At 37.3% G+C, this 11270-nt stretch overlaps 1 protein-coding gene across 1 annotated transcript; it reads right to left on the minus strand.

The window, feature by feature from the left end:
• Window positions 1–8051: 8051 nt before the first annotated feature.
• Window positions 8052–9370, minus strand: LOC122026720 (deoxymugineic acid synthase 1-like). Its single transcript, XM_042585445.1, has 4 exons — window positions 9033–9370; window positions 8709–8952; window positions 8449–8628; window positions 8052–8353 (listed from the first exon to the last, which is right to left on the minus strand). Exons 1-4 carry the CDS (start codon window positions 9368–9370, stop codon window positions 8111–8113), a joined length of 1005 nt encoding a protein of 334 aa, XP_042441379.1. The 3' UTR covers window positions 8052–8110.
• Window positions 9371–11270: the final 1900 nt, after the last annotated feature.

Genomic DNA, 11270 nt, shown 5'->3' on the forward strand with positions numbered 1-11270 from the left:
AAAGAATACCTGCATTCTCTTTTTACAGCTCACAAACTTTCCCTCGAATTTCGATGGGTATATGCTTTGTCCGACTATCGATTCAGTGCTTTAATCGTTGGTTAGTCCTCCTAAAACGTCCTGACTCTAATACCACTTGTAGAATCGTTGGTGACCGGCTAGAAGGGGGGTTGAATAGCCCCTGCACAAAATCAAACAAAAGAAGTTTTCTCGGACAAATAACTTAATTAAAGAACACTTGCATTAAATAATAAATAAATTGAAAAGCAGAGGCTCAGAGGTTTTACTTGGTTACAACCGGGGAGGTTGTTAATCCAAGGAATAGGCACTAGTTTCTCCTTTAGGCAAAAAAAACCTCTTTATAGCAGTGAAAGTACAGAAAATAAGAAGCTAAACAAAAAATGAGATGTGTACATGTGTTGTTGCAAGAATGCTTGTTGTCCTTAGCTTCTGGGACCAAGGTTATATTTATAGCCTTGGCAACGGTCAAAGACCTCGTTGAAATGGCTAAAACTTGGGTTTCGGACGCCCGGACTACTTCGGGTGCCTGAAATCGTTCCAAGCGCCCCAGACTGCTCCAGGCACCCGGAATCGTTCTAGGGGCCCCGAAGGGGGAAAGTCAACATTATGTTGCCTTTCTCTCCAGGCCTCCAGCTTCAGCTCCGCTTGCTTTGGTCTAGATTTTTTCGCTCGCTTGGTTGATTTCGGCCATCCGGAATAGGGCTCACCCGAACCCAACTTCCAGCCTTCTCGAGCAATCTTCCGCTCCGGCTTCTTGTCCCTCAGAAACGCTGCGCACCTCCTTCTCGTCCGTTTATGTACTCTTTCGCAGCACCTCATCCCTCAGATGCATTGAGCCCGTCGGCTCTCTTCCGTGTCATCCTTCTCGCTAGCTGCGTTTTTTGCTCGACTCCCTGTGCTCCTAAGTTCTTGCATACTTGGACACAAGGCTAAACACAACAAGACCTAACTTAACTTGTTTGATCACATCAAAACTACCTTGGGCCACCAACAGTAACTCATATAAATGATGTATAGGATAGTAACAAACTACTATCTTAACAAAGTAATGCAAGCTTTAAAATATACCGACAAAGATAAAAAGTTGAAGTGCAGATCGTCGAAGATGAGTAGTATCAGCTTGCATACGTAAATGAATCATAGTGGTAGCATGAACAGAAGAGTAGTAGATCAGAAGGTTATACCACAAAAGTTGTTTTTCGATGCTGATCTGAAGGTCCTTTTATAATCAACGTTTCATCGACTAAAAAGATGTTCGGTTGATTAATCAATTCAGTCAACTGATCTCCTTATCGGTCGATCGATCAACCAGCCTTCCTTCTTCACTGAGATATGATCTTCATGCCATTAATGTCATTTAATATTCAGTCGACTAATCATGATGTTTGATCGACCGATTAGGATGTATTCCTTATTTGTTAAGGTTTGATCTTCCAGTGTGTTTACCAATATAGGTTCGGTTGACCGATCACTTGGTTTGATCAATCGATCCACCTTGAATACCAAGTTTTGCTCTTCTCGATCTGAACTCTACCACATCAGCTTGGTTTGGTCAACTGAACCTCCTGTTCAGTTGATCGATTCCTTTGGCTTTTGTAAAATAGAGTCAATTTGATAGTATAAAATAATATCCTTGCAACACAAAATTAGCACAATATTATAATACTGCATGAGTAAGAAATGACAATAAGACCTATCTTGATCTCAACTTAAAAATCTCATGATTTTTTTAGTTCGATCAACGACCTAGGATTTGTCTCTTCCCAGAACACGACCTCCCTGTCGCTCCACTCCAGTTACTTATCTCAACCTACCTGCCAAAAATTAGGTCCTTCAGACCTGTTTGGATTTTGGCTTAGCATCGGATCGGTTCACAAGGGCTTCCCCTCGATATCAGGTACTCCAGATCTATCGAGTTCAACTGTGAGGTGTTAGGTCCTCAACCCACTTGGACTTTTCTATCTAATTTCCATTATCTACTAATACTTCCTTGCTTAGCCATGACTAGGGCTTTCCTGGTTGACTAAACATCCTGCACACTTAGTTAGAAAATCACAACAAGACTTAACTTGAACCTTTGACAACATCAAAACTCAAGTTTAATTTTGGTGCACCCTACACCAACAGTATCCATGACGAGTTATCGTTGAGATAGCTTCATGAAGTCACGAGTCATTCATCTCTGATTGGTACTAGCCAAGTGTGAAGACCAAGCAATCCAAGAGAACTCCCACGACATGATTTGGTGGGTCGCGAACACTAAAATTGTTAACACTAAATTCATCGGCACTGAAATTGTCGGTATTGAATTCGTTGACACCGAATTCATTGGCACAGAATTCATTGGCACTGAATTCATTGACATCAAATTTGTCAGCACATAATTCGGTGGCTAGAGATGGCCGGCGATAACTCTTCAATGGCAAGAGCTTGGGCGACAGCTAAAGAGAGGGAGAGGGAGAAGAAGCCTTAATAAAATTTAAATTTTCTCTTAAAGAATAAAATCACTCCTCTCTTCTCCTCATAGAGGAGTATTTATACACCTCTACATGACTTGGGAGTAAGTTATCTCCCAAACCCAATAAGCATAGCCAACCCGATCTATTATTATTAAAATTAAGTTTGGTTCAAAATCAAATCATTTTTATTCATAATTAAACCAAACTCTTTTGGTTTATTATTAAACCAAGTTGTTTCATAACTAAACCAAACCTCTTTTGGTTTATTATCAAACCAAAATGAATACATATCTCCTACAATAGTCATGGTCCATCCATGCTTTCATTTGATAAATATCTTTCCATATTTGTCCTTTCCGTTTAGTTAAACCAAACTCTATCTTTCTCTCAATTTGAGAGTCTAATTCTCAAATTCATTTTAAGTCTCTAAGATAAACTTATAGTGTGTGCGACCTTATATGTTCCCAGTTATATTATCACCCATAATTAACTATTAATTAAAGATCAATGATGAGGGACACCTAGTAGTATATTATGACCCCCAATTGATCGAAAAATCATCAGTTGATTCCAGAACCACTTATGAACCTATTAGCAACTACAGTGAGTCATGTCTTCTTTCTTTCACTCGTTTTATACCCACTTGGCTTAGGATATAGTCTATGTGTCAGTCCTTACTATGTTGACTAAGTCATACCTAGCCCAAGTAATACTTTCTCATCTTGTGGATTTAAGTTACCTATACATGTGTCCAAGAGTATAATACTCTTAACATGTAATACTTTGGCAAAAGACTTTGACTAACAATCCTGACAAGTGGTCATAGGGTATACATCTCCTTTTACAAGGAGTGGTGAATCCTTTGTTGGTTATTCAAATACCTTCGGGCACTTCGAGTTATACCCAATCATCCCAGATCTATACCTCCATGGAGATGCTTACATAAGATGTCAAAGTATAGGTCTCCATGTCCAAGGTGACTTGAATACTTCAAGTCAATGGAAACTTACACTCAAGCTGTAATAAGAACTTTACAGACATATTCATATATGTAAAGAACCATATGAAGTCTTATAGTAGATCACTCCAATAAACTAGTTACCATAACTAACATCCACATTTAACTCTCGACATCACAATATCTCCAACTAGTGAGGAACAGCTGCTTGGATAAACCAAGAAGTATAACACATGCTAATCTCACAAAATTGATGATGTCCGAACTCATCAATTCAACAACTAGGGAATATTTCAATATATTCATAATTACACATGTAGAGATTCTCACTAGTTGTGATCCAATCACAAGTTCTCTCATACTATGAATTATATTGCAGACGTTCAATACATGAGTTTAAGTTCCAATCATACACATAGGAAATGCACACTCAAATAATGAATTTTATTTATCCAATAAATGATACAATATCTAAGACGATTGCCTTAGGACGCCTCTCAAATATAACATTTGATAATTTTGCACTTGTATTATTGTAGATTTGATTTCGAATATTAATAGGATGTGTATATATGTTAAATAGGATGTGTATAGGATGTGTAATAAGATGTGTGATAATGTTAATTAGGATGTGTAATAAGATGTGATAATGTTAAATAGGATGTGTTGGATGTATATTATCTGTTATTTGAATTTTTTTTGTAAACAGGTTTATAAATGTATTAGATTGGATTATATTAACATGATAAATTGCATAAATTAATTATGTCTATTTTTTTTATTTAGGGATGAATTTGGCAACGAAAATAATTCATCACTAAATTATGGTAAATTACTGTGTATTGATAATTTAGCAACGATGTCCCAAATTTCATCCCAGAATTCTGAATCTAGGATGAAATTGATTCGTAATAGATCAGTCAAATTAGCATATTAGTGGCAAATTCGTATTCATTACAGATTTACCAATAAAATTATTATTCGTCACCAAATTTGATCGTCCCGCATTCGGTGACTAATATATTTTCGTTCTCAAATCTGTGAAAATCATTCTTGTCACCAAAGTTGGGACGAAATCTAAATTTCATTGTAGAGTTGCTAATGGAAATTTTGCAATGAATTTTGTTTTTATTACAAAATTGACGACGAATTTAGAGATAAAAATTAAATTTGTAGTCAAATTTGGAGACGAATTTGATTTTTTTTTTTTTGTTGCATAATTTGGCAATGATAATTTTGGGATGAAAATTATTTCGTCACAAAATTCATCCCAAAACTTTTTGCTACGAAAATATTTTACAAATTCGTCCTAGAATGTGGAATTTTTTGTAGTGACTTTTTGTTCTAGCTTGCATGTTTAGACTCTTTTCATATTTTAATTGTTAGATTTTAATATGCATCGAAGAGGGATAGAATGTGAGGTTTAATTAGATTAAAACATTATCCATTACCCTTAAGGGTGGAAATATTTTTTAACCTAATTTAAACATGTTGTCGAATATAAAAAAGGAAAATTGTGTTGGAACCATGAGTGGTCCAACACGATCATGGATTTTAATGTTAGGCTAAAAGGTTTAAGTCTTTATAATGTTATTTAACTTGTGTGCCTAAGTATACAGGGGTTTACAAATATACATATAGAGTACCTGGTGATTCGAGGAATGAGTTAGGTATAGATCACCCCAAGGGACCATAAGGCCAAGAGCATCGAAGGTCGTTGTGTCCCGTAAGCAAGTAGAGAATGCAAGCAAGAGTAAATGATGACACTGATAGGGAGACAACGGGTTCAGTGTATCCGATAGATGAAAAACCTGGTAAAAAAATTACAAGTGAAACGAGAAGGATGACATAGGAAAATACCTAAAGGGTTTAGTGTATCTAAAGGATGAAAAACAAAAGACTATTGGAGATGACAAAAAGTAATTGGTGTGAATTAAGGTTGAGTGAAATTATAATTGGCACTAGGGTAGAACTCAACCTAAGAGGACTTAGTCTTTATATAGATCCAACTCAAATTATCAATTAACTTAGTAGTCGATTAAGGATCACGATTGAACCAGCCAACTCTATATTAAATTTAGTGTAAACACTTTGGCTACAATTCCGATCTACTAAAGATTTGTTATCAATCAATTATGCTGGAGTTATCTATGCAATTACATAAAAAGGTCTCAAGACGTGGGACTCGGTGTCAAAGCAGACGATTGAAGATTGATGATAGTTGACTTATGACCTAGATGAAGAAATTATCACAGGATTCAATCATAAGCTACGAGAAACAGTCTCGCTAGTTGATTGGAAATAAACAAATAGTCGATTGATGGTTCTAGATGAAATAGTAATCACAAGAATCGATCGTGAGCGGGAGAAACGATGATGGATGCCACATCAACAAAGTTGTGCGAGCAAAGCACTTTGTGTAGGACTTTAAAAAGAGGCTCAAAATAGAAAATAATATTCTATATTCGAAAGTGAAAAGTTATAATCTCTTTGTTCTGAGTTTTATTGTTGTTAATCCTACTATCTCTTGTATTGTATTTATCATTAATTTTATAAGAGATTTCTACCCCTTCGGTACTAAAAAGGAGAAAAAAACAGTAGATTTCGGGAGTAACTCTCTGAAAAAGTCATAGGCCATGAACATAGTGATTTTGGAGAATCGTAAAGCACACAAAATAACGTGCATGTAGTATGTATTCTTTGTTGTTTATGATTTTTACTGCTAATTTTATTTTGTGTCCTTACTGAGGTTGCAATTAATAATAGAAAAGGAAACTTTAAATTTGTAAGCACGTTATTCACCGCTCCCCCTCCTCTCTAACGATTCAACCTATCTCTACATTGGGGCCAAAAGATTGTTGGTATAATTGTGTCTTAAGTGATTGAGTTTGACCAAGTGAATGTGTTTAATGAGCTTAAGTTAGGTTAATGTGTGTTTACTAACTAGGTTGTCAAGTGTGCAGATGTAAAAAACTTAATAAGTAATTGCAAGGGCAGAAAAAGTCTAAGTATGTCAAAATTGACTAAATACTTAACATATAAATAAGTCAACATGTGATGGTAAACAAGTCCTGTTGGATTTGATTTCTTTTAAGTGGACTCACATGCGATTTGAGATATGCAAATTTATGTTGTTAAGGATTCAAACTCATTAAGTGATCTAACTTATGTTAATTCAGATTTTAGCTATTGGATGTGAACTTACATGTGTAGAATCCATTACCTATATCCATTATTAATGATGGGTTAATAATAGATATGAATCCTCTATATATTGATTTGGTCCCCATTAGATTTGGGATACTAACAGAACTCCTCATTTTCCATTGACGAGAGTTTTCGAGCTACCACCTTAGTTCCTCAAGAAGACCACTCCTATTTCTTCCATAGGGATTTCGAGATCTCTAGGACAATACTTTCCAACAATAGTTCTTCCGCTGCATTCAGGTTCTATTATTGTTTATTGTTTTAGTATTCTCTTTTACTCTGCCATGATTAGTGATGATACTAAATCTTGTTCTTATTTTCCTTTCTTGTATGATTTAGAATTCATGCGACTTGGGAATAATAAATTTCTAACAAGTCCAACGAGAGTAAGTAGATGGATAAATCCAACTAGATCAAAATTAGCCAAATACTTTGTAAATAGAGAAATTCAATAAGAGTTGGTAGACTAGAAGTCTTGATAGGTCAAGTTTAATTAGATGCGTAGAAGACAAAAGAAATCCTAGAGGCAAAAGTCATTGGTAGACAAATAATGACCTGGAGGCAAGCCCTTAGCAAATGGAAGAAAGTTCGGAGGTAAACCTTTTGGCATATGAGATATGAGAGCTTATGATTGAAACTTAAGTTTAGTTGACTAAATAATCTAGTTGACTTAGTTGTCAACTGAAGATTTTCATTTTGTTTCAACCTAAGTCGAATGAATGGTAATTCAGTCGACTAAAAAACATTCTTCTGTTTGTGAGTAGAATATTGTTTAATTTGAATTGATTGGACAATCAATTAAACTATTATTTAAATTTGAAAAATTAGACTATTCGACTGGATCTTCATTTGATTCGATTAACATGTTTTGAGTCAACTAGATTAGATTTGAGTTAATTAAAATTATTTTAAATTTGACTAGAATCACAACCTTTTGCCACATAAGCCTGAATCGATTAAAATGAATTTGAGTAAAAAAAAAAACTATAGACAACAGCTAAGAAACAAGGTAATTGCGTGATCAACATTTCAATCAATATAATTAGCTAGAATTTGAGATATAACTGAAATTGAATAGTACAGCTAGATGAAATTATCTAAATTTATTTTAAAGGCTATAAATAGAGGGGCAAAAGAGTTCATCCAACAATGAAAAAGTTTTCACTCTAGTATAATTATGTGGCTCCATTTGTCTTTATTATTTCATTTATAGTAAATAAATATTCTTTGGGGTTAAGTTTCTTTCCCTTTAAGCTGTAGATTTTTCTTTCGTTTTACTATTTTTATTCTTATTAGCTCTGATAAAGATAATAAGGTAATGAAATTTTTTTAGGGTGAATTACCTTATGAATTTATAGGTATAATATTGAAGAAGGAAAGAGTCTTAAAATGAAATCATGAAAACAACAACAACAACAAATAATGTAGCTTTTATTCTATTCCAAGGACAAGCATTTCATGATCACTACTCGAGCTCAAAGACGTCTACCTCAGACAATTCATGCGGTTCCAATTCGCATTCTTGTGGAGAAATTGAAAGCATTCCTTCTATGCAGACCTTCTTGCTCTGTGGGATCAGACTAATCTTCCGACGATCTTCTTCGCTGAGTTCCCAGCCGAAAATCTGGACGTTCTCCTTCAACCTCGCCTTGTTAAAGCTCTTTACTACCACGCTCACTCCTTGCTCATGCACCCATCTGAGGGACACCTAAAATGTGAATATATTGCATGAAAAATTAGCTCCTTCAGTTGCCTTTTCGCCTTCATGTTCATAATCATTATAAAGGAAATGAGAGGAATAACCTGAGCTACAGTTTTCCCTTTTGAGTTGGCGATGTCTCTGAGCACCGGTGAGTCCATCACTGGACAGGGGCGGAGAGGGTTCGTTTGGCCTCCGAGGGGAGAATACGCAGTGATGTGGATGCCCTTGCCCTTGCAGAATTCTCTCAGCTTCTCCTGCTGCCACGCCGGGTTCATCTCCACCTGCACATCGATCGATCGATCGTTCATTCATTCTAATTAAATTTTTAAATTTGGTCGATGGTGAATGAATGAATATATACCTGGTTGACGGCGGGAGGGATTTTGGCAAAGTGTAGCAGCTCCTGCAATTTGGTGGTGTTGAAGTTGCTGACGCCGATGGACCTCGTCAGGCCGAGCCTCTGGCACTCCTCCATGGCCTCCCAGACGGATTTCAGGTCAAGCGGAAGGATGTCCTTGGCCTTCACCGGGAAAGGGGCCGCCCCCGGCTTCAAGCACATCGGCCAGTGGATGAGGTACAGATCGAGGTACTCCATCTTGAGATTCCTGAAATTAAACATGTGATCGGTGTTGGATCAGGCGTACGTGGAGGCCGGTCGATCTAGAGTTTATGGCGGCCGGCGCACCTGAGAGTGTTTCTGATGGCGGGAAGGACACGGTCGGGGTGGGCGTCGGTGCACCAGAGCTTGGAGGTTATGAAGAGCTCGGAGCGGGAGTGGAGGCGGCCGGTCAGCAAGGCTTCCTCGATGGCCTCGCCGAGTGCTTGCTCGGACTGGTAGATGGAGGCGGTGTCGAAGTGGCGGTAGCCGAGCTCGATGGCGTGGAGGATGGCGGGCTTGGTGGTCTCCGGCGCGAACGGGAAGGCCGCCGTGCCCAGGCCCACGAGGGGGATGCCAGCTCGGCCGCCGGCGTCGGAGGAGCAGCTGATCAGCTCGGCCGCCGGAATGGTATTACAGCTCGCCATTTAATTTGGAATCGATCGATGGATGGATGGATCGGGAGGAGATGATCGCCTGTTTTATATACAATCAAGTGAGCTGGCCGGCATCAGATTGACGATATTACATATTGTGCCTCCCTCGGATTCATCCATCGTTTTGTGGGATTCCATGCGGATTTTCCATTTGTTGCCTAGTGCAATAAATGAATGTGCCAAGTGGTCGGAATTCGATAAAGGAACATTCAAAGCTGCAGTCGAACCTCTCGAACTCCATGACTAAAATGGAAACATCAAGGGCATTTGGTACACCAAACGGCGCACTCTGACTCTCGGATTTTCTGAAATAACACGGGCTCGGCTTGGATTTTAGGGTAGTAAAAGTAAATATGTTTGTCCCTACTGTCCCGTGAATTTATCTTAGGATCAATAAAGAGGAGATAAATCATAAATGACTATTAGTCTTATTAATTTTTGGAATAGTACTGATTAATATATAAGACTTAGATTTCATGTGGCAAAAGGTGAAATCGTTCGCTCCCAGTGTTCCCGTCGCATCCGATTCCAAATCATCATGATGGAGATAAATCATGGCAGCCGAAAAGGTAAGTGCATAAGGCTTGGATTTCAAATTTGCAAAAAGATGGTGCAGGGAATGACTGTTTTTGCCCTGGAATAATTGTGTAGCAGTTATCCCTAATCAAATATTAAAGATCGAATTCAAACTGTGCTATATTGTAAGGATTTTTCTCTAATAGGATCACTACGACTATAAGAACATTGGCTATTGTATCGATGAAAAACTCATCTTCAGACTAACTTAATACCTAGATTATCAAGGACATTTGGTACACCAAAGAACGCATTCCGACTTTTAGAATTTCTAAAAAGAAGCACATCATTCGTGCGTTTTGTCAGGCAGCCTCTAAGCCATGCATGGCAGTTTGGCCTCGTGAGACCGCATAGCGGCCTAGCGGCTCGGACAGTATCAGTCACCTGGCCAGGTGTCCAAGTAGCCTTGAGGCCACTAGGCCAAGCAGCCTCGAGCCCATGCGACCAAGTAGAGCGAGCGTGCTACTGGTCGTGTGGCCAATCGGTCACACATGGCCAAGAGGCCAATTGGATAGGCGCAGGCGGTCGGGCCTTGGGGTCGCTGATCGCACGAACGACGACAGGGCCAAGCGGTTGCTGTCACACTCATAATTTGGTCAGGTCAAGTAGTGGAAAATATTTTTATATTTTTTTAATAAAAAATTTATTTTGAAAAATACACTTTTTAAATCATGGATGTACCAAATTAAGAAAAACATCATATAAACGTTCTTTTTTCTTTAAAAAAAAAATAAAATGAGCGTCTCTCTTATTATTTTATTTCAAAAATATATATGGATCCAATAAAAGTTATATTGTAGTTACCACAGCGCATTTAAAATGGATTTCGGATTTATACCATGATTTAGGGTTTAAGGCTATTTTAAAGTAATTTTACTAAAATTTAAATAATTATTACAAGTTGGTAAGTATTTTAATATTCAGAGATCCTAAATTCTAAAACATAAATTCTAAACTCATAATAAATATATGGTAAGTTAACCAATCGTTTCTACATGTATTTCTATATATTACAGTAACCATTGAGTAATTTTTACATAATATAAATTAAATCATAAATTTTAAATTCATTTTAAATACGTTATAGCAGCTATCTAATAGTTTAAACATCACTACTAGCAAAATCGTCAAGTCAGCACTAGTCAACAATTTTCTCAACTCTCCGGATCAAAACTAGAAACGCTAGAGAAGAAAAAAAAAATCCTAGTAAATAGGGTGGCATATATGACTTGTAAGTCAACCATTTTCATTGCAAACGTTTGTCTTTGAAAGGTTGTATGTAGCGCAATTGGTAGTCGGATGGTAGACTTGTCGG

This window comes from Zingiber officinale, chromosome 10A (genome assembly GCF_018446385.1).
Source record: "Zingiber officinale cultivar Zhangliang chromosome 10A, Zo_v1.1, whole genome shotgun sequence".
NCBI lineage: Eukaryota > Viridiplantae > Streptophyta > Magnoliopsida > Zingiberales > Zingiberaceae > Zingiber > Zingiber officinale.